The sequence below is a fragment of the Acytostelium subglobosum genome (genome assembly GCF_000787575.1).
Source record: "Acytostelium subglobosum LB1 DNA, scaffold: scaffold26, whole genome shotgun sequence".
Taxonomy (NCBI): Eukaryota; Evosea; class Eumycetozoa; order Acytosteliales; family Acytosteliaceae; genus Acytostelium; species Acytostelium subglobosum.
Genome location: NW_012236507.1, coordinates 417,155 through 442,781, shown reverse-complemented (window position 1 = coordinate 442,781; position 25,627 = coordinate 417,155). Strand labels below are relative to the sequence as shown.

Below are 25,627 nucleotides of genomic sequence, written 5' to 3'. Positions count from 1 at the left end.
TGTTGCGCAAGTGTTTGTTTGTCAATGGGGTTATTCGTGGACTTCCCTCAACTCAGATTGGAAAGTTTGGTTGTGTGTGTGTATGAAGTGATTCGTAATCACACCCCTTTTGAACAAACTATGAACATCAACAACATCCTTGTCTTTATCTTCTCTTGTCTTGTCTACTTGATAGTTAGTTGTTGGAAGTTGGTTAGTTGAAGTTATAATAGTTTAGTAGTGTGTAGTTGGATTGGACTAGACTGTTCAACCACTATACACAAGATTGTGCATTATGACTACCATTTGTAGAAGTTGTAGCTGTAGCTGTAGCTGTAGCTGTAGTCGTAGTCGTTGTCGTAGTAGCCAATATTAGGGAGATAGAAGAACAAAGTGAGTATGATGATCTAGTCTCAAATCATAGAGATAGACAGATGGTTTATTAATTAATTATGCTTGTCCAATGTTACCATCGTCAATGATGATAGTGTTCTCAGAGGTGGACTTGCTGGTGACTGTTGGTGTCACTTCATTGGGAGTCCTGCGTGGAGTGGTGTTGTCTCTAAAGGATGGATCGGCAATGTAGATCAACCACATCACTTCTGGAGAACCACCGGCATACTCTTCAAACTTCCTCAACCATTGCTCAAGAGTAGCAGGACCAGATTGCGAGTAGCGATTGAGATTGACGACAAAGTTGGGACGGTAGTTGTGCTCGATCCACATGAACCACCTGGCAGCGTGCTCGTAGCCCTTGGTGTAGTGCTCGGTGAGGCCCGATGGGAAGGGGAAGCCTTGTTCGTCGTCTGGAGTGTAGTAGAACTTGCCAACATCAGCCATGCCCTCGACCCACCAGCCTGGGATTGCTCCAGAATTGTAGTTCTGCAGTGCATGCGTCAACTCGTGCACCAACCAATCCATCTTCTTGATCTTGGATTTGACGTCCATGTTGATATCCTTGCCGTCCCAGTTTGCAAAGCCAACGGTCGAGCGCACGTTCAGTTTGTAGGCACGACGATTGTCCCCGCTGGCGGCATAGACATTGAACAGCTTCGGGAAGCTGACGGCAAAGGTGTACTGCATGCGGCGAATCTCATACTCGGTCAGGATGAAGTTGGGGTCGTTGATGGTCAGTTGGAAGCCAGTGTCGACACAACATTGGATGCTGTCGGGGCCTGGACAGAGGTTGGCACTGTCACTGAATCCAAGGCATTGGGATCTCTCTCCGCATCGACCGTACTTGCCAAGGATGTTGGAGAAGCATTGGCCAGGTACGCCTCCAGTTGTTCCACCAGTCGTGGACGATCTGGAGATACAACATTGGATGTTGGCTGGACCGGGACACAGGTCTGCGGGATCACTGACACCATGGCATTGGGCGGTGTCCATGCATACTCCATATTCTTTGGTGGTCGTGACACAGTTGCCCCATTGTGAACCGGTGGTCACACAACATTGGATGTTGTTTCCTCCTGGGCATAGGTCAGCTGGGTCACTCCATCCTGAACATTGAGAGACATCCTTGCAAACACCGCTATTTCCATTGGTAGATGTACAGTTTCCCCATGATGAAGATCCAGTTGTGGAGCTGGAGGGTAGGGAAGAAACACAACATTGGATGTTGTTGCCGCCTGGACACAAGTCAGCTGGGTCACTCCATCCAGTGCATTGGGACACATCTTTGCAAGTACCACGTTGCCCATTGGTCGAGGTACATGAGCCATAGTTTGGTGAGATTGATGGAGATGGGGCTACACAACATTGGATATTGTTACCACCTGGGCAAAGGTCAGCTGGGTCACTCCATCCTGAGCACTGGGACACATCCTTGCAAGTTCCACGCTGGCCATTGGTCGAGGTACATGAGCCATAGTTTGGTGTGATAGATGGAGATGGGGCGACACAACATTGGATGTTGTTGCCACCTGGACACAGGTCTGCAGGGTCACTCCATCCTGAGCACTGGGACACATCTTTGCAAGTACCACGCTGGCCATTGGTCGAGGTACACGAGCCATAGTTTGGTGAGATTGATGGAGATGGGGCGACACAACATTGGATGTTGTTGCCACCCGGGCAAAGGTCAGCTGGGTCACTCCATCCAGTGCATTGGGACACATCCTTGCATGTTCCACGCTGGCCATTGGTCGAGGTACAAGAGCCATAGTTGGGTGGTGCGGTAGTTGGTGCTGGGCCGGCTACACAACATTGAATGTTGTCTCCTCCTGGGCAAAGGTCAGCTGGGTCACTCCATCCAGAGCATTGCGACACATCCTTGCATGTTCCACGCTGGCCATTGGTCGAGGTACATGAACCATAGTTGGGTGGTGCGGTAGTTGGTGCTGGACCGGCTACACAACATTGGATGTTGTCTCCTCCTGGACAGAGATCGGCAGGATCACTCCATCCTCCACATTGTGATACATCCTTGCAGGTTCCACGCTGTCCGTTGGTCGAGGTACATGAGCCATAGTTGGGTGGTGCTGTGGTAGGTGCTGGAGTTGGTCGACTGGCTACACAACATTGGATGTTGTCTCCTCCTGGGCACAGGTCTGCAGGATCACTCCATCCTCCACATCTTCGAGTATCCATACAGGTTCCACGTTGTCCATTGGTTGATGTGCATGGTCCCCAAGGAACACAACACTGAATGTTGTCACCTCCTGGACATAAATCAGCAGGATCAGTGTATCCATTGCTACACTGGGATACATCCATACATGTTCCAGCCTTTCCACGAGACACACAACTGCCCCATTGAGCTTGGACTCCCTGAAGGTTCAATGACAATAATGTTGAACTTAATAATAAAGTAATAATAAATAATTTCATTGGATAATTATTATAATTATTTGATTGATTGATAATTAATAATATTTGATTCATTTATAAATGAATTATATAACTGGTTGACAGTTGTGGATATTTATATATTTCCAGGATGACCTGCCTGATGTTGTCGCCAACAATCAATCAATTTTGATTGAGTATGAAAGTCTCATTATGGGAATAGTGACCGGCATGCCCAATACCCGACATCTCCATTCGTGGAAAGTATGTTTAGTTGGCCCATTGATGATGGTGGCAACTAAATGGATGACGTTGAAATGCCCAACAACAACCCCATATTGTAGTGATCTTACTTGAATTCCTGAGAATCAAACAAGATATTAGTCGAAGCCGATGTATGGGGTAATGTCGAGGCCAATTTCAGGCCCATTAGTGGATCTTGTCAAAGTTAATTAATTAGAAGAAAATAAAAATAGATATTATCCTAAAGTGTCGTTTCGAGGGGAATTTCATTTTGATTGATTGACCGTTTGATCGAGTCAGGCGGGTGAGTGTGAGTCGACAAAATTGATAGGCCAACCACGACAAGTGTCATTGACTCGGCCCTTCAAAGAGGCATGACCAAAGCATCCAAACGACCCAAAAGTGAGACCTGTTGATCCTTCGTCAGATGCTCAACAGTGAGGATATGGATGGCACAAATCAGTGAGACTCTACCCTGAATTGAATGATAGATATTAAAGACGATGATGATTTTATGGATAAACCAGGTCAGGTGGATATCTAATGTTGGATTGGGAACCTGGTAACCATCGAGTCAATCACGCCAAAGGCAGTGTCGGCGAACTCCTGAAGTACGACATCACCATTCTCCACATAGGTGTGAGCCTGAACAAACACCTTTCTAGGCTTCTTCTGCTTGAGTACTGTCTCTCTCATCTCGAGGAAGTTGGCTGGTACATGAGTGTAATCTAATGTGATTGATTGATTGATTGATTGATTGATTGCGCGAGTGAGTATGAGTGATCAGAGGGGCCAGGGGCCAAGGTCCTTCCTTGGTTGATGGAACATACCATTGAACAACTTGATGGCCTCAACAGCATTGCCAGTGGCCTTGAGTACCATTAGACGGCGAAGGAACTCGCCAATAGCGGGCACACCGATGGACTCGATCTTGGTCCTGTCCAACCTGATCTCAATGTTGTCTTTGGTGACATCGAGCTCGAGCAGTCCCTGGCCAGCACGATGCAACACCTGGAAGATTGCATACCTGCCCTGCATATGTGCCTGCTTCCACGACGATGTGGTTGGTGAGTAGAACTCCAATGCACAGATTCCAGCTCTGGCCATGATCAACCAGTTAATATAAAAGATGTCCTCGGCCATTGTACCCTTGAATCCAAACAGCGACAATATATCCCTGTTGACGCACAAGTATACTCCAGCGCACTCTGCACGGCACTCCTCCATTGCACTGTTTGTTTGTTGGAAGTTGTTATGAGTTAGCGGGGGCGTGAAAGGTGATGGGCCACGTGACCTGAACTTACCTTCCTAGCGACTTGAACTTTGAATCGTAGGTCTCACCTGGGAGATAGACTTCGGTGTTGGAATCGATTGGTAGGTTGGTGAGCGGATTGAGGGTGACGGTAGCATCAAAGTTCAGCACTCCCTTCTCGTCCTTGGTGAACAACTTGCCAGAGCCGTGACCGAATGACTCGTGGATGGCCACTTGGACCTCAAAGGCCTCGACCATTAGATGGTTGTACAGCGACTGGTCCTGCTCGCGCACGAATGTGACACGCTCCTCCTTGCGTGCGGCAATCACATTGCCCAGACTGACGTTCTTGAAGCCCTCGCTCTGGCGCACGTCGTCGTAGTTGGGGATATTGATGCCGGCGGGGACGCCGGAGCTGGCGAATGTGAGCACCTCGAGCGATGTGAAGTCGGGCTTCTTGAACACGTCCTTCTCGAATGCGCGTGGCCATGGGAGCAGTGGGATGAACTTTTGTGCCTCGTCAATCATGGCGCCCAGCTTCTTGGACATCTCCTTGTTGACGATCGACACGAAGCCCTCAAACTCGCCACGCACTCCATACGGGTCGCGGTACGACTCGATGAATCCAATGTTGGTCTCGACCACAGGCGAGATATCCTTGATCCACCAGCGCTGTGAGTCCTTGTGATCGTGGATGCTGCCATTCCTGAACGAATCGACGTACTTCTGGGTCATGTTCTTCTGGTTGTCATTGGCCACGTGTGGCAGTGCCTGCTCGAGGTGACTGACAACCTTGGCCATATACTTGGACCAATCTCCGTACACTAATTGGATCTCAATGTCTGAAGGGTGGATGAACATGATGAGGTTAGATATCATGTGACAGGTTTTGCCAAGTCATACATGACTTACCCTTGAAGTGAATAGAGGCGGGGGTGTTGGCTGGACGCTCGGATGAGGCGATAAGGAGTTGATAGACAGGCTTGTTGTTGAAGTACTTCTTGAAGAGTCTGGTGTTGTAGGCTGAGATGTCCTTTGAGGTCATGTACTCCTGAACCAACTCGATCTCTGCTCTAGTGATATCTGGTGAGTAGTATGTTGACAGGCCATGCTCCTCAAGTCCCAACTCCCTCTCTCTTGAGCCAAGTGAGTAGACCAAGTCACCACATTGAGTCCACAACTGATTCAACTGTTCATCATTCAATGACTTGACGATCAAACCAAAGGACTCCTTGCTGCATCTTGGCTGTTTGTGTTGGGCGAGGGAGTAAGTTTATGGGACGGAGTGATTCCATCATCATCAACATGAACATACGATGAACTTGGTATCACCAAAGCTGAGGTAGTTACCCATGTTGCCGTAGAACTGAGCGACGTATTGGGCCATGCTGGTGAAGTCCTCCTCAGAGACGACGCTTGGGACGATGGCAGCCTTCAATGCATCTGGCTTGCGCAATGTAAACATACGTTGGAACAAGTCAAAGATGATTGGACTCTCCACTGATGTCTGTCCAAGGCAGATCAAGCTTCCCCACCAAGCAGCTGCGATCATGATCATTCAAGAGTGTGAGTGGCATGTACTTTACACTGCATGATGTGTTAGTCTACTAACTCACCTTGGGAGTAGTGATGAGCATAGAGTTTCTCCTTTGTTGTCAAGCTCTTGAAGGACTCCTTGACATCGAGCTTGTAGATGGGCACCTCGACAGGTGTGAGATGTACCTGCAACAGGCTCTCATCAATCTTGATAGCAGCTGTCATATCTAACTAACTAATTAACTTTTAATATATATATATATGTACACACAACTTATAAGTAATTTGAAATTGCTTGATTGATTGTGTTCTTGCTTGAGTTCACTCACTTCCAGGGTGAGGACCACTCACATCACTTGATCAACCCCATTGGTAGTGTTTGTGGGAAATTACAATTAGTGTGAACTTCCAATGATTTACCAAAGTCGATATCATATTCATATAAGAATGATTCTTTTATTATCCATTCATTTAGATTGATGATATTGATTGATTAATGATCGATCTCGATCACCACTAAGTTAATATACCCGGGTTGTGGACTGATGGTCCTCTCCAATACACTCAACCTGATGATCGATCAGATAAAACCCTCCATCAATCAGTCAATCAATCAATCAAACATTCGCTCACACACACTGAATAACTTAATCACTTTATCACGAGTTCACTGACACTAACTGATTGACAGAGATGAGATACATCACATTTCCTAATTTGGAAGTAATATAAGGTCTTTCATGATAGCATGATTCAATCTTGTGAATAGATACTACTACTCAATCTCCTCAATTAATCAATCCAATCAATCTTAAAACTTTATAATAATATTAATGAGCAGTATCATCATGATCAAGATGTAATCGTGATCAATTATAAATCGCCGAGATTGGTTGAAATTGGACTCAAAGGTCCTGGAAACAATGAACATAAATAGAAAACAATTCTGGATTTCAAAAGTCATTCAATCAAACAAATAACAATCAACTATTCAACTAATCAACTAATCAAACAATGACTTTAATTTGTAAGTATAACCAATATAATATAATATAATATTATAGAATAATTATTAATAAATTAATTTTCCAAAATTATTATTAGCTTCAATTACCAAGATGGGTTCAGTCCAACAACCAAACAATTCGTCCACCTCCAAGTTTGGAACATCCACCAACATCTCTGTAATGCAAGGATCCAATGAAACTGAGAGTCTCATCAATCTGAACATCCTGGCCAGTATCCTCGGACTCCTTGGAATTAACATTGGTCTCAAAGTTGGCTAATTGTTGATGATCAATCCATCAACCCATCCTCCAACCCAATCATCAACCACATCATCAATCAATTAACATTGTATAAATCATTAATCAATCGAATCCTCTAATATCTTAATAAAGATCACGACTCGACAAGTCCAATTCCAAAAACAGGCTCGAACACTGGTGCATGTTTATTGGTATCTCTTTCTCTCGCCAAACTGGGCCGACTTGGGTAAGTCGAATGGTTGATCGGTGGGCAACAATACAATGTTGCGCTTCGAGTTGACTTGATAGGCATCGGGGACTTCTGAAGCAGGCACTCTAACATAGTATTGAAGCTTGTTTGGGTCATGTGATGCACCATCAAAGTTGTTGACAAACAGTGTCGAGTTTGAGGCCTGTGGCATCTTCTCGGTAAAGTACACTCCAGTGCCATAGGCGGCGTCCGTTTGTGTGTTTGTGGATGGTCTGATTTGTCCCGATTCCTTGATTCCTTTGAGGCCAGCCTCATCAGTGTAATGGTAGTAGTTGCCAGTCATTCTGTTTGTGTGTGTGTGTGATCGTTTGATGCACGTTGATTTTTTCCTAAAGTTAACCTCCCTCCCCCTCACACATCTCCATAGTACCTTCATCGACTTGGAACAAAAAATTGGATTCACATAGAGTTAACAACAGGTTTGTGGGTGTGACTAGTGCCTCCATCCTCATGTATTTCCTAAAATTAACCTCATGATAACTTGCAACAAACATCGTCGATGACGTTGGGATCATTGACCAGACGATACTTGATGTTGACCAGATGATACTTGATGACTTGTATAGCAGTGTACAATGCATTGAGAGTGAATGAATGGAGTGATTATCCAACAGTGAAGGATGTTTGTGCCACTTGCTCTGTTTTGTTGTTGTTTAATGGATTTGATTGTTGTTAGTTGTTGTTGTTGTTGATTGTTTGGTTGATATTGCTGTTGTTATTGATGTTGATGTTGATGTTGATGTTGATGTTGATGTTGATGTTGATGTTGATGTTGATGTTGATGCAATTTCATGTTGATTGTTTAAATATACATACAGAGAAGAGAGTGTGTGCGTGAGTTGATCGTTGTCGCAGTTGTGATTGATTGATTATTGCTGTTGTTTGTTGTTGTTTGTTTGTTGTTATGTTGCTGCAGTTGATCGTTAGTACAGATAGAGAGATTGCGTGTGTCGTGATTGATTGTGGTCCCTACTGTTGTGATTGATTGATGTGGCTGTTGTTATAATTGTTTGTTTGTTTGTTATTGTTTGATGTCGCTGCTGTTATTGTGATTGATTGCTATTGTTGTTGATGTTATTAACACTGGATACTTGTTGTTATTGATTGATTGACGTCACTGTTGTTGATCGTTGACTGTTGGAAATTTGTTGCTGCTTGAACTGTTGTTAATCGATGCTGTTTAAATGATGCTCAAGTATATTGAAGAGTATAATGCATATTTAATTAATAGATTGCTATTTACTAACAGTAAACTAACTATAAATGTAATGACACATGATGAATGTATACAAATATATATAAAGTTGACAATACCTTGATCAATGATCTACACATTTGGTGATCATTTGTGTGAGCGAGATGTTTGAAAAACAGTTAAAGTCGCGCACGATTGGTGACCTCTGCGTCAATTCCCCTGTGAGAGAATTGCTGTGTGATTGCACGACTTAAGGATTTGAATTCGTTTTTACATAGTAACTTAATATGAGGGTTAACAATAGGAATCAATCGTAGTGGTGTGTGTGAGTGAGTGATTGATTATACAGAACAATAATTGATGGATTTGGAAGGATCTAAGGACCCATTCGAAAAGTGATTCTCCCGGTTGTGCGGGAAATAATGATTCATCAGGAACTTCAATGACTAAGTGCATTATTTTTATTAATTGATTGATATACGATCTCGATTAACATGATCTTCAATCATTTAATATATATATATATATTCCCGGGTGTCAATGCACCTCTTCAATTCAACCCACGTACCTGATCGATTAAGTAAAACCCTTTCAATCAAAACACACACACAAACACTTTATCACACATACTCGCTCACTAATCAACCCTGACTCAGATTAATAATCATATCATACCCAATTTGGAAGTAATATAAAGATTGATTCAATCTTGTGAATAGACACTACTACTCAATCTCCTCAATCAACCCAATCAATCAATCCAATCAATCTTAAAACTTTATAATAATAAGTTAAGGAGTAGTATCATTTGATCAAGATGGGATCGTGATCATGAATAATCGCCATGATTGATTGAATCTGGTCCCAAAGAGGACCTGGAAACATTCAATATAAATAGATATCAATTCTGGATATTAAAAGTCATCCAATCAACTAATTAACTATTCAACTTATCATATTTCTCTATCAAACAATGACTTTAATTTGTAAGTATAACTAATATATATATATTTTTGAATATGTATTAATATTTCCAAATCATTTTTGTTAGCCTCAATTACCAAAATGGGTTCAGTCCAACAACCAAACAATTCCTCCACTGCCAAGTTTGGAACATCCACCTACATCTCTGTAACTCAAGGATCCAATGACACTGAGAGTCTCATCAATCTGAACATCTTGGCCAGTATCCTCGGACTTCTTGGTATTAACATTGGACTCAAAGTTGGCTAATTAGTTCCTTTCAATCACCTTCCCAACACCATCATCAACCTTGTATATATCATTCATTAATCGAATTCCTCCAATCTTAATAAAGATCACCCAAATTTATTCAAATTGTACCCTTACCCTCGCTTTAACCTGGTCCTTCAATCACCAAAGTTTGTGGAACCTTGAAACTGGCGCCAAATTTCAAAAAAGGGTCAAATTTCAAAAAGTGCTGAGATCACCTTGCATAGTTCATTCTCTCTTTCATTCAATCAAATAACAAAGTCATTCAATCATATATATTGTTGTTTATTTAGTAGTAGTAGTTAGTAGGTTGGTTGTTAGTTCATATCAACAATAACAATAACAACAACAAGAGAAGAGATAAAGGATGTCACAACATTCATCATCAAACTTATTCTCACAAATACAGCCAGTGTCACCTCTTGACTCGAATCATGCATTCCTAGACCGTTACAATTTGGAGGTCAGCAGCGAGTTGGGCGATCTGGACAAGTACGGCCTGATGTCCGACGAGTCGTCGCTGCACAACACCACAAACATTGACCTCGACACGAACCCCTCGTTCATCGGCCGGCCCACCCTGTCGTCCACCTTCAACTACTCCGGCCGTTCAAGTCGTGTCGGCGACGACAATGGACGATCCTATTCAAATGGACGCTACGGCATTGCCGACAGTCACCTCGTTGACACCACTGTCAACAACACCAACACATCATACAGTCGCTACTACGACGACGTGTCGAGCGATCACTTTGGCAACAGCATGAACAACTCTGTCATCAACAATAGACCATATCGTACATACTTTAGTGATGACACAGCCTCAACATCAGTCATCAACAATAACAACAACAACAACAATAGTAACTACAATGAGAGTGTTATTCATCAACCAACAATGTCTCGACAACCAACAATGAATGATACAACAACAATGATGTCATCGATGGCTTCATCCAGGAATGAGACACTCAATGACACAGTCATACACGGCAGAGACACCCTCAGATATGGCAACTCGATGGCTTCGTCCACCCTACCATCCACAGCTCCAGGAGGTGGCTCAGTGCTCAGACAGCCAGCCCCTAGTGCTGGCGCTGGCGCGTCCCATTACTCTGCCATGCCATCCAACAACAACAACAACAACAACAACAACATTAACAGACGCGACAATCCACTTGACTTCAATCCCAATATATCATCAAACTCACTTGATCAAGGCAGGACAAGTATGTATACCTAGTCGCACGCGCCAGAGACACCCACTCACTCACTCATACCTACACTCTCGCCACGAACAGACTATTACATGGACGATCAATCATTCATTGGAACGACAGCAACGACGTCTATGATGGGCGCTCCACAACCGTCTGCAGCAAACTTGAATGGATCGACCAATAGCAGACTGCAGGGTGGATTGGGACGCATGTCGTTCTCCTACAACGAGGACTCGTTGTCCTACACTCCCGAGACATATCAGCCATCACAATCAACGGGTGGCCTCACAACAGCAGGCCTCTCTGCATCACTCGCCAATACACCAGCGCCAAACCACAACAACAGGCCAACATCAAACATGCCACAACAACAACAGCAGCCAACAGTGACGCCAGGCACATTCTTTGGCGAGAAAACACATACGATGGGCACGCTGAGCGGCCACGGCACCCCACCCACCTTTGGTTCAGCCGGCAACGGACAGCCAACACCGATCCATCCGTCCAACCACAGCGTCAACACCACAACCTACGTCTCACCTGTCAACAGTATGATAGAGTCGGAGGTGCCGCCAGGGGCGCGCAATGATATCAATACCATTGCTCGACCCACAATCATCACCTACAATCATAGGAACACTGATCTCCTCGAAAAAGAGTACCAACGACTGATGAACAAGTTCAACCTTGGTGACGGCAGCGGCGGCGGTTTCGGAGGCGGAGGCGGTGGAGGCAATGCCGGCCCCGCTGCCCTCCCCATCGCAGCCGAGTCGACCAACAGACGCGTAACATGGGACGTGTCATCAATGGATAATAGCCAAGGCTCTGCTGCTCCCGCCCCGTCCGGCAACAAGGAGGAGGAGTACCCCGCCGTGCAGACCGACGGACACGTCAGCTTTGGCTCGTGTGAGAAGGACTGGTTCGTCGAGAGGACCGTGGGTATCACCAACCCCAACCCCTACGCCATGACCATTGTGTCATACTCCTTCCAGGGCGCGTCGCGCGACCTGTTCAAGGTGACGATGCAACCAGAGTACATTGGCGCACCGATCCAGATTGTGGCCTACTCGCGCTTTGAGCTGCCAGTCCAGTTTGCGCCGGTGGTTGCCAAGGACGGCGAATACGAGGTCACGCTATCGCTCGTCGTGGTGCCATCGCCCGCCACCGAGATGCCCAACGGTCTCGTCGGTACAATGGCGTCGATTGTCAATATCGTTCTGTCGGGTCGCTGCATCAACACGCTGAATGCCAACAGCGACCTGTTGCACTATCACAATATACTGGATCTGGGCGAGTGCTACCCTGGCGAGATGCTGCACGGCGAGTTCATCTCGGACAACAGTCGCCAGGTGGTAGAGATACGCGGCAATGGCTACCGATTGGATCGCGTTGACAACCAGCACGTGGCGCTCAAGTTCACCGCGCCGGACCGCATGGTTGCCACGGGTGAGGCAGTCATCCACGACAGCACACTGGGCATCAAGAAGGTCGTCAAGCTGACCGCAAATGTGGTCAAAGCTCAGGCTCAGACTCAGCCACAAACTCATACTCAGCAGCGAGCACAACCACAGACGACTCAGACTCTTTCCCAGAGTCAGACACAGCCACAGAGGAGACATACACAGCATCATACATCTGAGCCGCAGTATGCTGTTGAGTACCAGATGGTCGAGGTGGGCAACAACCAGCAACGCCAGTTGGAGCTCAAGCTGCCGGCCTTTGCCATGCAACAGGGTGTGTTTGCTGTGGGCATGGACGAGGTGAAGTTGCCATTGGAGTACTCTGGCAAGGGATCTTTGGAGCTCATCTGCACATCGACCAACCCCAACTACCTCATCAAACCCGATCGCTTCACCTTGAGTGCGCAGAGCCCCAATCACTCAATCGTGTTGTCCATCAGATATCGCGAAGTCGTCGCACAGGCCTCCACCATGCCCTCTTTCCTTCTTATCACCAGCCCATCATCAAACGATGCCATAAAGGTCAACCTGCTCCTGGAGAAGCCAGAGATACCTCGCACAAATGGCCATGGTCAGGGTCATCAATCATCCAACCCAGCCCTGTCCAAGTCGATGCCAAATGGCACCACGCGACAATTCTCCACCCGCTCCGCGAGCAACAACAGGGGCGACGAGGAAACAACATATATGAACAGGGAGCCAACGTCTACTTCGACAACTCCTTCGCCCCAACTCACACCGGACCAGTCACCAGAGAGACCCTCCAGGGACATCTCGGTCATGTATGATGATGACGAGAATGGCGAGCCCGAATACATTGGCGTTATCAAGTCACGTGGCCTGCAGCATGGCACGAGCAACACAGGAAGCACAGGCAACATCAACAATCCAAGTGGTATCCAGATCTTTTGTGGAAGAAGGTTGGTCACTTTTGGTGGCGTGCCATTGGGCAACAGCCGCTTCCAGCGCATCCGCTTGAGCTCGTCGGATTCAAAGAGCCTTCAGCTGCAGACATCGCTGGTCACGCCGCAGGACAACCAGCTGCACATCAACACTGGCTCGATACTGATCCAGCCAAACAAGTCGGTCGAACTCGAGATCGAGTACACGCCAACGCAGGCCACCACGCACTCCAACGCCATCCGCATCTCTATGCGCGACGGTCGCTCCTTCACCATTCCCGTGCGCGGCTACGGAGGTGCCGCCAAGCTGCAGATCCTCTCGCCCTTCTACACCGATCCCAAGACCGGCCACGCACTTATCTACGTCAACTCGTCGTTTGGTAATGGCCAGGCCAATGGTCGCCAGGGCTACACCTGCATGCTCTCGGTCAAGAACAACGGACATCGCCCTGGCTTTGTGCGCCCACTCGCTCAATTCAAGCGCGCAAACATCGAGATTATACCAGCATCGGCTGTGATTGGCGTAGGCAAGCGCATGGACTTTATCATCGAGATCACGCCAGAGGCTGGCACGTCCAAGGACTGGACCAAGGGCACCGGCATGATCAAACTGTTCTATGGCGATGAGATTGCGCGCCAGAGACGACGCCGCGCCAAGACCATTGTGGGCCTGCCTGATCAGACACCCAAGAAGAAGCGTCTACCCAACGTCGAGTACACGTCGTTCGAGTGGTTCGACCAGGACTTCCTGGATGAGGACCAGTTCCCCAACGAGGACGATCCAGATATCAAGGGCAACATTGCCTACGACAAGTCATTCAACACACACGAGCTCGAGCTCTTTGATGAGAATCTGCAGTCTATCATTGTGATACCTGTTGTGGGTGCGCCACCCTCTGCCGCCACACCTGCCAAGCCCGCCGACACTGTGTCCACACCCATCCGCGCCCCAGCCAACAACCCCGTCGCCTCTGGATCGGTGATGACCAACAATGAGAACTTTATCAGAGAGTTTGACTCGATGTCTTTGGCCAACTACGACGTGGCCACAGAGGAGAATGAAGAGGATGTGAGTCCACAGACAAAGTATCAGTCCAACAACAATGGATTGTTCGCGACACAGACTCAGGGCTCAACCGCCGCGACTGTCCCAATGAATGGAAGCACAAATAGGCAACCATCAATGTACAACCCTGTATCCTCCACCTTTACTCAATCACGTCCAAGGACACCAACAAACAACGCAACGACAACCACGACAACCACGGCGTCAAAGAACAACAACAACAACAATAGCCAGTACCAGTCACAGACACAACCACCACAGCCTCAACACTCGGCTGTTAGACCTGGCAACGCATCTATGGCAGCATTTGACAAGACACAGGTGGCAACTCCATCACAGTATCCTGCCAGGTTCGCACCACTGTATCAGCAGACAGCTCCAGCACCTGCCCCACCCGCATCCTCTCTGCGGTCATCGGCCAATGACCTGAGCATGAGGGACATCCAGACACCCACAACAGCCTCAACTATATCGTCCAACTCACTCCGCCAGCCACAGTCTGGCAACAACAATAGCACCACCCCAGGACTGGCGACATCGACCACAACATCCTACTTCCCCTCAAACATGTTCAACACTGTCGTCAACAACAGTGCAGGTCGATCATACAATGGCAGTGGTAGTGTCAGTGGCTACGATATGAAGGAGGACGACTCCAACAACTCCCTGGACCTGTCGCCAGACGCGTCTACTGAGCATGATGTCAGCCATCAAACATCGATCAACAACAACAGTGTATATAATAACCAATCAGTATTCAAGGACCCGTACGCAACGCCCAACAATCAGTCACGCTATGGAAACTACAACAACTCAAATAGCTTCATGGGCGGCAGCGTCAACTTTGATCCCAAGCTGGCGTCGGTGTTCATCTCTGCGCCGCCACCCGTCGACCACAACCTGAGCATCAACTTCAATATGATGTATCCTGGCGAGTCACCGGTGGACTTTGGCGACGTGGCTATCAACACGAGGACCAACAGCAAGATCTGTGTGGTCAATCCTACGGACGAGGAGATCACCGTGATGCTGTCTGATCCTGGCGATCCATTCTACCTGGAGCCAGACATTGGCAACATCATCACACTGGCGCCCAAGAAGATAACGCGCGTCCCCATCTACTTTGCGCCAAGACAACATGGCGACCAGTTTGTCAACTACCTTCGTGTCACCAGCATGCCCATTGACGACTCGGAGCCACCTGTCTACTGCGACTTTGAGCTGACTGGTCAATGTACTTGATCATGGACATTGGTCCACACTCACACACATCATTGATCGATCACAATGAATATAAATAATTATATAATATTATAACCTTAACGAATAATTTTATTCGTTGTTTGTAGATTGATTATGAACCCGAACAATCCGATGAAATAGCTTTTGTTCAACATCACTCCCACATGTTCAGGAGCGGGAGATGGCGATCAGGGAGGAGGTGTGAGGACTTGGGGGTGAGAAACTTGATTGTTGTTGTGGTGGTTGGACGAATGTATGATGGTCCATCATACAGGTCACCAAAAAAACCAGTCACTGTTTGCATGATTGAAGGCTCTGAAGAGGCTTCGTGATCAAAAACAAAAGAAAATTTGAAAAAAGTGCGTCTAAATGTCCTGGACCCTTTGCACTCTCATCACTTTCCAAATCACTCCAATCACTTCTCATTTTTTAAACATAACAGCTGTATTTGTAAACAATAGTAAAAATAATACGTAAGTAATAGTATTTGTATCTACATGTACATCTAGGTCCTTGGCCTTCAACATCAATCATTGATTGTTGTTGAGCATGATGTCCAAAAAAGGAAATCGATACTAACACACAGGACATCCACACTCATTCACGATCAATCATTCACTGGAACTATTCCACTCCCTCAATACACACTTAATCAATCAATCAAATCAAATCAATACACTGGAATCATCCCAATCAATCATTCAAATATTTACAGGATCAATCTAGAGAAACAGCAATCACAGTGATGGCAAGAAACACAAAGTCGGCACTTGCCTTCTTCGCATTGTGCTTCACTCTGTTTGCGATGGTGTCTAGCGCGAACCTCACACCAAAGAATTTGGCCGGACCACCATCCGAGTTTGCCAACTTCCTGTTGCCCAACCCCAAGCAGGTGGCCCAGCAGTCCAACTCTGCTCTCACACCAATCGTCTTCACACAGAGCAAGACTTCGAACAACATCGAGTGGATCACCACCATCCCCGTCGACGCCTCTGAGCAGTTCACTCTGAGCATCGTGTCCAACTTCACCTCGCTGCTGACTCTCACCGCCTCGCCCTCATCCGGCAAGGCTGCCAGCCCAGTCGTCTCGCACGGCGTCTTTGGAATCGATGGCAACATGATCCCATCCACCTCATACCTCTGGAAGTCGGCATCAGTCGGCGAGTGGACCGTCAAGGTCACCGCCCACGTGTCGCTCCTTGCCACCGAGCACTTTGCTCGCCAGCTCCAGGGCCAGACCCCATCTGCCTTCTTGCTCGCCATGAACCCAAGCGAGTTCCAGATCTACACCTACCTCGAGTCCTACAACAACCTGTTCGTTGGACAGCAGATCCCCGTTTTGGCCATGCTCACCAGCAGCCAGGAGGCTCTGCCAGTGGGTGCCCGTCCAGAGGGCTACATGCCATCTGCCATTAAGGCCACTCAGGTCACCGCCACCATGGACGTCATCTCGCCCCAGGGACAGACCTCTGCCATCCCAATGTTTGACGATGGTCTTCACTCAGACGGCGCTGCCGATGATGGAATCTACGGAGGTCTGCTCCAGGCCACCGAGGTCGGAAACTACATGACCTCAGTCGTCTTCCTTGGCACTGCACCAACTGGCGACGACTTGTTCCGTACCACCCAACACATCATCCCAGTCACCACCCAGTACGTCACACTCTCTGGAGCCGTCCAGGCCACCCAGTCCGACGACGAGCTCACCCTCAACTTTGAGGTGTCCACCGTTCAGTCTGGCGCACCCAACGTGCGTCTCTACGCTGAGGTCTACGGTACCAACTCCCTCGGCGAGCAGGTCCCAGTTGCCTGGGTCCAGGGTGTCACCCCAGTCCAGAAGGTCAACAACCAGTACGTTGTGCAGGCTGTTCTCAACACCCGTTGGGTCGCCCTCGCCAACGCCACCGCCCCATTCGCCGTGGCCAACGTCCTCGTCTCTGACATGAACACATTCGTCCCAGTGTACCAATCCACTGAGCAGTCTGCCGTCAAGATGGCCAACTACGTCGATGTCCGCGCTCGCGAGTACGTCCCAGCCCTGAACGTCATCACCAAGGAGATGCGTGACGGAAAGATGCCCGCTGAGTTGGCTGCCCGCTACGGAAAGACCGACGCCGCCTCTGGCAACGGAAAGCTGATCCTCGTCCACGGATACTGCTCAGACGGTGATCCCTTCACCCCAACCGACTTCACCAACGCTGTCGTCTTCAGTGATCTCCGCCAGAACCGTCCACACGACGTGTTTGCCCAGATGATCGCCGCCTACGGTGCCAACTACACCGACGGTTTCTCGATCTGTGGTCACTCCCAGGGTGGTCTTGCCTCGCTGCATCTGCTCACCTTCTACCACAGCAACCTCGACCTGTCGCTCGCCTTGCCCGGCCGCACCGTTCAGTCGATCGGCTCCCCATACCAGGGCACCGGTCTCGCCGGTTCACTGGCCACCATCGGCAGTGCCATCGGCATTGGCTGTTCCGCCAACGACGGTATGACTCTGGACGGAGCCGCCCTGTGGCTCAGCTCGATCCCAATGGAGAAGCGTGCCATCATCTACTTCACCACCACCCAGTACAACACCGGTGGTTTGGTCAACTACTGCAACCTGGCCGCCAACTCTGTTCTCAAGTGGCCAAACGATGGTGTCACCGACTCTGAGCACAACCAGTTGCCAGGCGCCAACTTTGCCAACCACTTCAAGGGATGGTGCCACACCGTCGACATGAAGGCTCCAGCCCAATGCACCAACCAGGACAACAACAAGAACTTTAACGAGCAGTCTGTTTGGTAAACCATTCGTCCTTCCTCTATCACCCTACCTACCATCACCTCACCCTCACCTCTCACTCTTGTATGTTGTATCCTTCCATTCCCACCCTACTCTAATAAATGGCGTGCCAGGCATGCTCTCCCCGAGGAGAGTGTCCGGCGCCACTTGTCTACATCATACTACTACCCTGCATGCACTGCCCCATAACTTCAATAAACTACTGGCGATGGACGTTTGCACGTCCACACTCTGGTTGGATTGATGGTTATCACATTATTATTATGCTGTGCTTGTGTAAGTTTAAGTTGATTGATTGAATGGATTGTCTAAGCCTTGTGTCTGATTGTGATCGTCTTGAAGATCCTTGCGAATGCGGATTGAGATGAGTTGGTCGTGTTGCCATTGGTGCTGCTGTTGAGGCCTCCACCACCATTCATGTTTGGAGACTCTTGATGATGGTTCACTTCTCCAATACTAGGTGAGCTGGTTGTTGGAGACATTGGTGTTGATGATGCAGAGAAGATTGATATCCTGCTCTTGGGTGAGCGTAGTGATATGGTCTTGGTGGCACCGTGCAGAACAACAGATATGTCTGGCGTCTTCTTCTCTTCCATATCCTTCTTCTCCTGCTTCTTTCTCCTTCTCTCTGCCCTCTTCTTCTCACGTCGCTCCTTCTTCTCCTTCCTTCTCTGTTGTTTGGCCAACTCCTTCTCCTGACTGGCAATCGATTGATTGAGGTTGGTGCTGGCTGGCGCATTGTTGGCGACTGGAGAGAGTACCGAGTCCTCTGACACGTCCTCATTGGACGATGGGCTGATGAGGTCGGTTGGGCTGAGCACTGGGCTTGTGATGTATGCAGTTCCATTGCGCCTGTTATTGTTCGAAGTTGCCGTGGTAGTTGTAGTGGTCGTGGTCGTCGACGTCCTCAACTCCTCACACTCTGCTGGGCTGTCCATCGAGCCATCATATGCCGACTTGTCAATCTTCTCGATCAGCAACTTTGGTATATCGTAGTTCTTCTTTCCATTGTGTTGCTGATCCATCTGCTGTTGCTGATCTGCGTCTGGAGTGCCATCACTTGTAAAGTAGTTGGCGATGCTCTCCTTGGTCTTGCTGGACTTTCTCGCGCGTAGATGGTCGATGTTTGACCGCCTCTGTGACTTGCGTGCATGCCTCTCCTTCTTCTTCTTCTGGATGTATACCAGGTCGCCATTGAAGCCGTGCACGGCTAAGGCTCGGTCGACCAGCGTCATGGTCTTCCTGCTGGGCTTGACGGGGTAGCGCCACTTCAGGTAGAAGTCCGCCCACAGCTGCAGGTTCTGCAGGTTGGGCACCAATATGTTGGCCTTGTCATAGTCCTTTCGAACGACAAATGGTCCTGAGCTGAGCTCAGGGTCGTCTACAATTGCGGACGATTGTGAGTAGAGGGGATTGATGAATGCGCGCTCCTTGGTCATCGCAATGAGCAAGTACCAGAGAGACACAGAGTCGTTCTGCACCTTGTTGTTCGATCTCTCCTTGTCTGAATCAAACAAGAAAGTTCCAAACAGGTTAGAATGGATGTGATGGATGATCGTAGTCAGCACCTGAGCCGTAAACTCAAAGCTTGTTGGGAACTGTCTCGTCAACTGCCAGACACAATCGATGAATTGCAAGAACACTGGTGATGTCTGCTTTAGTGCTGATCCAGACATTGTTCTATGATTGATTGATTGATTGATTGTTAGTACTGGCTACAGTTGAACACGGCGCTACACATTAACATACCCTGATCTGGTCATGAACTTATGTCCAAAGGATAGCCACTCCTTGCATATTAGTTGGACGAATCCTTTGATAGTGCGGTAGTAAGGGTCTGCCAGGAGTTGAACAAGACTCATGAGCTGGGGTGTGCGGTCCCATCCCTCTGTACAGTGGATGAGTACGGATAGGCCCTCAGAGTGCAAGATCTGGAGCACACGCTTTGACGCCAACAACAGCTTGCCAACTTGAGCCAACCATCCTGACGAGTCGATCTCGTCCCAGCTCTTCTTCTCGTCCCAGTTGCGGATTGCCTTAAACAGCTTGGTCGAGCACTCGCGCAGCTCGTTGATGTTGGGCAGGCCTGCATACTCGACGTAGCAGTGTGGATAGTTGATGTGATCCTCTGAGAAGTTGCTGTGTAGCGAGCCGATCGATGACTTGGCACGCAAGTCGTAGATGAACAGAGGCTGAGGCAGGCCCTGCGCATGGACCTGGTCGACAGGCGTGCTCTTCCTGATAGCCTGCAGAAGTGACTCGTCCTCCTCGCAGCGTGACTTGCCTTGGCCAATGGGCTGGCCACTACGTGACAACGAGGCATGCGTGTAAGGATGTCGCCAAGTGCAAGCGGGGAAGCGAGATTTGCATCTGAATGACGCTGAGCGTTGCAACATGTAGTCGGATAGTGTGCTGGGCACCAGCAGGGAGGCGGGATATGTGTCGCATATATCATATTTGGCATTGATCTTTGTCAATCGCCAGTTGCTGCCAGGAGCCAACAGACCTTGTCTTTCGTAGTCTTCGACGGGGTCGTAGGTCTGCCAACCGTTGGCAGACATCTCGGAGATGTATGGCGCGAAGGCCTTAGCAAACAATGTCGTTGTCGACTCGGGGAAAGCGTATCTCAACATTGTTGCATGCGCCTCATTGCCCTTTTGATTGGAGGGCAGGCATATACGTAGTAGGTTGAAGTCCCTACATCTTATCTCCAATATCAATGCTTTCTCTGATCCTGCCGATGTAGTAGTTGATGTTGTTGACGAGGAAGATGATGAGGATGATGCTGGCACTGTCAATGATGATGATGAGCTTGCCAAGTTGTTGGTAGACTTCTTGAGTGAGTGACCTAGTGTCACTGATTGTGTTGTCGTTGTCGTTGGAGTAGGAGTAACAGGTGTTGTTGGTGATGGTAATGGTGAAGTAGATGCACCATTATCACTTGTACTCTGATGTTGTTGTTGTTGTTGTGTAACTGTATTCTCTTTATATTTAACAGTAACATGTCCCTTTAGCTTCTTCACCTCAGACACCAATCCATTTGGTATACAGAATGTTACCTCCTAAGTAATGAAGGAGTTAGTAGGTGAGTGGCAACTGAGGTTATATCATTTAGTTGTTACCTTCTTGACATCATCAATCATAAAGAATTGATAGTTTGTTTGATATAGTGTACCGATACGACCTGGTATCGTATCTACTGTTGAGAGATATACAACATTGGGAGTTTGTAATATTATTATCTCTCCAGGTAACAATACTATATTCTCAACAAATGTGAGTTGTAAATTCCTCAACAACTCATTTGACTTGATGACAATAGTTAGTTATTGGAACTATTCATTCGTTCAGTTAAGATAAGTTATCTCTTGAGACCAAGTTATACATACTGGTAAGTCCATTGTATCACAAGAGTCATGTTTATCAACCTTGTAATAATTACTTGGTAGGCTTGACATTGGTCAACTAAGTTTGAATTGTTATTATAATAATAACGAATTAACTACTTGATATTAATATTAATATTAATTATATCTCTCTTAATTTAATGTTATGTTATTGTTGAGGTGATTGGAATAGAATGGGAGGAAAGAGAGAGTTATTGACAAGGTTTGGTACTGAGTAGTAGTAGTAGTGTGTAGTCCATCAAACAAACAATCAATCAATCAATCAAACAAACAATCAATCCATCAATCATATATTAACAAAGTATAGTAGTAGGTGCATGAGATATAGGTGATATACATCATTAATTATAGCAGCATCAATGCCACAGCAAAACATCTGTTGGGTGGTGTGAGGTGTTGGATGTGATTGGATTGGTGGATAGTGTTGTCTAGATGGGTATGGTATGTCAGGGTGATCAATCAATCATGTTTGATTAATCAATTAGATGTTGTGTGAGTGTGAGTGTGTTGTGTGAGTGATATATGTGATGTGTTGTGTTGTGTTGTGTTGATTGGGTGAGTGTTTGTCTGTTTGTGTGTATTATTACAACTACAACAACAACAACATCATCAACCACTACCTCCATCCATCAATCCACCCATCATCTCTTAGTATCCCCTACCACTACATGTCCATCACTTTCATCAACACCCACTCACCACAAGTGCCTCTTCACCCGACTTGGGCCACTCACTCACCAATCAGATTGATTGGCAAACCAACCCCATCATAGTGTACCTTGATTCATTCATTCACATACTTCATCATTATAACTACATGTAATTAAGTAAGTCATATTCATATTCAATGTGTCATAATACATTATCAATGAATGAGTAAGTTTGTTGAATAATAATTATAATAATAATAATTAGAGATGTAGAGGTATTGTAATACAACATTCCTTCCAAACTACTCCAGTTGTAGATGGACAAACATCTTGCCAGCCAGCCGACCAAGGCCCATCCCTCGAAATCGTAAGTAATACAATCATATATATATATTTATTTATTTGATCCACAATCTGGCGACAACAAAGGCGGCAGCTGCGACGATGATGGCACGGATCGCAAGCGACATGTAACCCTTGCGTATCTTGACCTCGCGGTGAACAGCGTAGTGTTTTGCGAACTTGCCCGGTGGTGTCTTGGTGTTGGTGCACTCACCAATGTATAGGGGCTTCAACTGTTCGATGGCTGCTGATGAGTGCTCGTTGTACATGAATGGACCGGTGGCATCGGTGCCCGCCAAGTATGTAAGGTAGCCTGCGCCTCCAGGATGGTTATCGACGAATGACGTGCAATCGTAGACTTTGCCGTCTAGGACCAGCCACAAGTCCTTTGGTGTATTATGTTTGGCAACCTCTTCCAATGTATATTCTCTTATTACATCCATGTTATAAAGTTGTTGTTATATAAATATATGTTTGCTTAAACCAACGATCAATGATCTACAAGTTGTTAATGATTGATCAATCCTTCATAACATGTGACCTTTGCTCTCACACAAGTATTTTTAGATTCAAAACGACACACGAAACTGATGTAGACCCGAAGTCATTACTTCCAAGAATTGATCAAAAGATATCTCTGTCGTACCAGCAGTACATCATTACCTTTGAACAAAGGAGATAAAGAAAGATAATATAATCAGGATGGGTCTTCAAGGGCCTTCAAAAAAACATGGACCCAAGGCCAAACTCCACTCTTTTGCAATCAATTACAGCCTAGTCATCAATCATTTGGCTTGTCCTGCATGACTAGGCTGTAATTGACAACCATAATCTTCTACTACTACTCTTGCTTTCCAAGTATTGACTGACATGATTGTGTCTATTGACCTAGCCGATGGTCCTTTGCCAAAGGTCAAACACTTGGTGACCAGTCTGAAAAAATTACTTGAAAGACTCCTGCAATGGGGCGCGCCAAGTTCAAAACGAGTCTGTTGAGTTCATGATCTATTCTCAAAGGTATAACTTGTAGTTGTTTATACAAAGTGTACAAAGAGAATCAGTGAGTTCGTATTGTAACTCTTGAGTCATACGGAATACACCCTTTGGATCGACACAATAGGCGCGCGACACTATACATCCATCAATGTAAAGACAAGACAGGACACGACAAGACACATGTCATTTTCTTTATCTTTACAACATAATCAATCATAACAAATATTATATATATACTTCATCATCAATGTCAATGGACGGCTTCTCTGATATAATATACAAAGTGATATTTGATCACTTGGACTCGTTCAATGAGGAGATCGACTTGGTCTGTCTAGGCCTAACTTGTAAGAGACTGTTTGCCATGCTTAATAGGATGGAACAGTTTGTACGTCCATCAGAAGCCGAGAARGGAAGACCCCAATCCACCACGCACTGGTAGTGGACGACGAGTGCGTAAACAGCCTGATGAAGAGGGATCGTCCACCACCATGAAGATTGAGGACAACAGCCCCATCGCACCCGGCTCACTCCCAGAGACATTGACATCCCTGAGCTTTGGCGACCGATACAACTCACCTTTGAACGCAGGCGCTCTCCCAGCAGGCCTGACTACACTCGAGTTTGGTCAGCGATTCGATCAGAAGTTGGCGCCAGGCATCCTGCCCAAGTCTTTAACCGATCTAGACCTTGGAGTTCATTTCAATCAGAAGCTCGAGGTTGGTTCGCTGCCTGCCTCAATCACATCACTTCGTCTCGGATACGACTACGACAAACCAATTGGTGCTGGTGTTCTGCCTTCATCGGTGACCTCGTTGCAGCTCGGACATACATTTAACCAGAAGTTGCTTCCAGGTACTCTGCCAGACTCCATCACCACCCTCACACTGCCAGACTCGTTCAATCAATCAATCACACCATCCACCTTGCCAGGACGCATCCAAACTCTTGAGTTTGGCTCGGAATACGACATGCCACTTGTCCCCGGATCATTACCCAACTCATTGACCACTCTTACCATGGGCTGTAGATACAACCAACCGTTGGCAACAGGTGTCCTACCCCCATCGCTTACCGAGTTACATATGGGCTCCGCATTCGACCAGGTCATATTGCCAGGCACCCTCCCGACATCCCTCACACTCCTTACCCTTGGCGATTTCAATCAAGACCTTGCCGTTGGTTCCATCCCATCGTCTTTGACAGAGTTGCGATTCGGAGATTCATTCAACAGGCCCATCGTCCCAGGCGTGCTGCCCGAGTCGGTGACAGACATGACTTTTGGCACCAACTATGACATGCCCATACCAGTGGGCGTGTTACCATCCTCATTGACGACACTCAAGCTTGGCAGTTCATTCTCCAACACCATCGTCTTCCCGCCAAACCTCAAGACACTCCATCTGGACAACTTGTCACAATGCACTTACATCCAGCAGTTGCCTGCTTCGAGGACTTTGAAGGTACACATCGGCACTGTCGAACTGGGCAGCAGTGTGCACTTCCCTGAACCACATCTAGGCACCAACATGCCCAGACTGCTCGAGCTTTCTATGTTCATCAGATGGCAACGTCCAGATGACATACCCGCTGAGAACATCAATAGTCAATCAATCACGTATCAATTGATCAAGAGTACACTGGAGTTTGCGGCCAACACTGCGACCTACAGCACCAGCATCATGGCACGCATCAATAGATTCTCGGTGGAGCACTACCACTATCGTGTCCTGGACTCCAAGAACACTCTTTGCATATGGAAGGGGCGCAATCAGACCATGTTTAAGTTCATGGACATCCCCAACATTGCA

At 47.2% G+C, this 25,627-nt stretch overlaps 10 protein-coding genes across 10 annotated transcripts; 5 read left to right on the top strand and 5 right to left on the bottom strand.

The window, feature by feature from the left end:
* Positions 1 to 429: 429 nt before the first annotated feature.
* Positions 430 to 2,571, bottom strand: SAMD00019534_103400 (hypothetical protein; the record flags this gene model as incomplete). The annotated part of the gene is made up of 1 exon (XM_012894591.1): positions 430 to 2,571. The coding sequence occupies one exon, from the start codon at positions 2,569 to 2,571 to the stop codon at positions 430 to 432; it is 2,142 nt and encodes a 713-aa protein (XP_012750045.1).
* A 981-nt stretch (positions 2,572 to 3,552) lies between these two features.
* SAMD00019534_103390 (hypothetical protein) lies at positions 3,553 to 6,025 on the bottom strand (the record flags this gene model as incomplete). Its single annotated transcript, XM_012894590.1, has 6 exons — positions 3,553 to 3,740; positions 3,843 to 4,243; positions 4,317 to 5,106; positions 5,177 to 5,510; positions 5,580 to 5,806; positions 5,881 to 6,025. 6 exons carry the CDS (start codon positions 6,023 to 6,025, stop codon positions 3,553 to 3,555), a joined length of 2,085 nt encoding a protein of 694 aa, XP_012750044.1.
* Positions 6,026 to 6,814: 789 nt separating this feature from the next.
* SAMD00019534_103380 (hypothetical protein) lies at positions 6,815 to 7,083 on the top strand (the record flags this gene model as incomplete). Its single annotated transcript, XM_012894589.1, has 2 exons — positions 6,815 to 6,827; positions 6,905 to 7,083. Coding segments are annotated over 2 exons (192 nt in total), but the record flags the coding sequence as incomplete, so codon positions are not given.
* A 179-nt stretch (positions 7,084 to 7,262) lies between these two features.
* On the bottom strand, positions 7,263 to 7,694 carry SAMD00019534_103370 (hypothetical protein; the record flags this gene model as incomplete). Its single annotated transcript, XM_012894588.1, has 1 exon — positions 7,263 to 7,694. A coding segment is annotated over one exon (432 nt), but the record flags the coding sequence as incomplete, so codon positions are not given.
* A 1,792-nt stretch (positions 7,695 to 9,486) lies between these two features.
* On the top strand, positions 9,487 to 9,743 carry SAMD00019534_103360 (hypothetical protein; the record flags this gene model as incomplete). The annotated part of the gene is made up of 2 exons (XM_012894587.1): positions 9,487 to 9,499; positions 9,565 to 9,743. Coding segments are annotated over 2 exons (192 nt in total), but the record flags the coding sequence as incomplete, so codon positions are not given.
* Positions 9,744 to 10,113: 370 nt separating this feature from the next.
* On the top strand, positions 10,114 to 15,636 carry SAMD00019534_103350 (hypothetical protein; the record flags this gene model as incomplete). Its single annotated transcript, XM_012894586.1, has 2 exons — positions 10,114 to 10,975; positions 11,048 to 15,636. 2 exons carry the CDS (start codon positions 10,114 to 10,116, stop codon positions 15,634 to 15,636), a joined length of 5,451 nt encoding a protein of 1,816 aa, XP_012750040.1.
* Positions 15,637 to 16,381: 745 nt separating this feature from the next.
* Positions 16,382 to 18,424, top strand: SAMD00019534_103340 (hypothetical protein; the record flags this gene model as incomplete). Its single annotated transcript, XM_012894585.1, has 1 exon — positions 16,382 to 18,424. One exon carries the CDS (start codon positions 16,382 to 16,384, stop codon positions 18,422 to 18,424), a length of 2,043 nt encoding a protein of 680 aa, XP_012750039.1.
* Positions 18,425 to 18,729: 305 nt separating this feature from the next.
* On the bottom strand, positions 18,730 to 21,564 carry SAMD00019534_103330 (hypothetical protein; the record flags this gene model as incomplete). The annotated part of the gene is made up of 3 exons (XM_012894584.1): positions 18,730 to 20,101; positions 20,171 to 21,483; positions 21,544 to 21,564. The coding sequence occupies 3 exons, from the start codon at positions 21,562 to 21,564 to the stop codon at positions 18,730 to 18,732; spliced, it is 2,706 nt and encodes a 901-aa protein (XP_012750038.1).
* Positions 21,565 to 22,882: 1,318 nt separating this feature from the next.
* Positions 22,883 to 23,278, bottom strand: SAMD00019534_103320 (hypothetical protein; the record flags this gene model as incomplete). The annotated part of the gene is made up of 1 exon (XM_012894583.1): positions 22,883 to 23,278. A coding segment is annotated over one exon (396 nt), but the record flags the coding sequence as incomplete, so codon positions are not given.
* Positions 23,279 to 24,193: 915 nt separating this feature from the next.
* SAMD00019534_103310 (hypothetical protein) lies at positions 24,194 to 25,624 on the top strand (the record flags this gene model as incomplete). Its single annotated transcript, XM_012894582.1, has 1 exon — positions 24,194 to 25,624. A coding segment is annotated over one exon (1,431 nt), but the record flags the coding sequence as incomplete, so codon positions are not given.
* Positions 25,625 to 25,627: the final 3 nt, after the last annotated feature.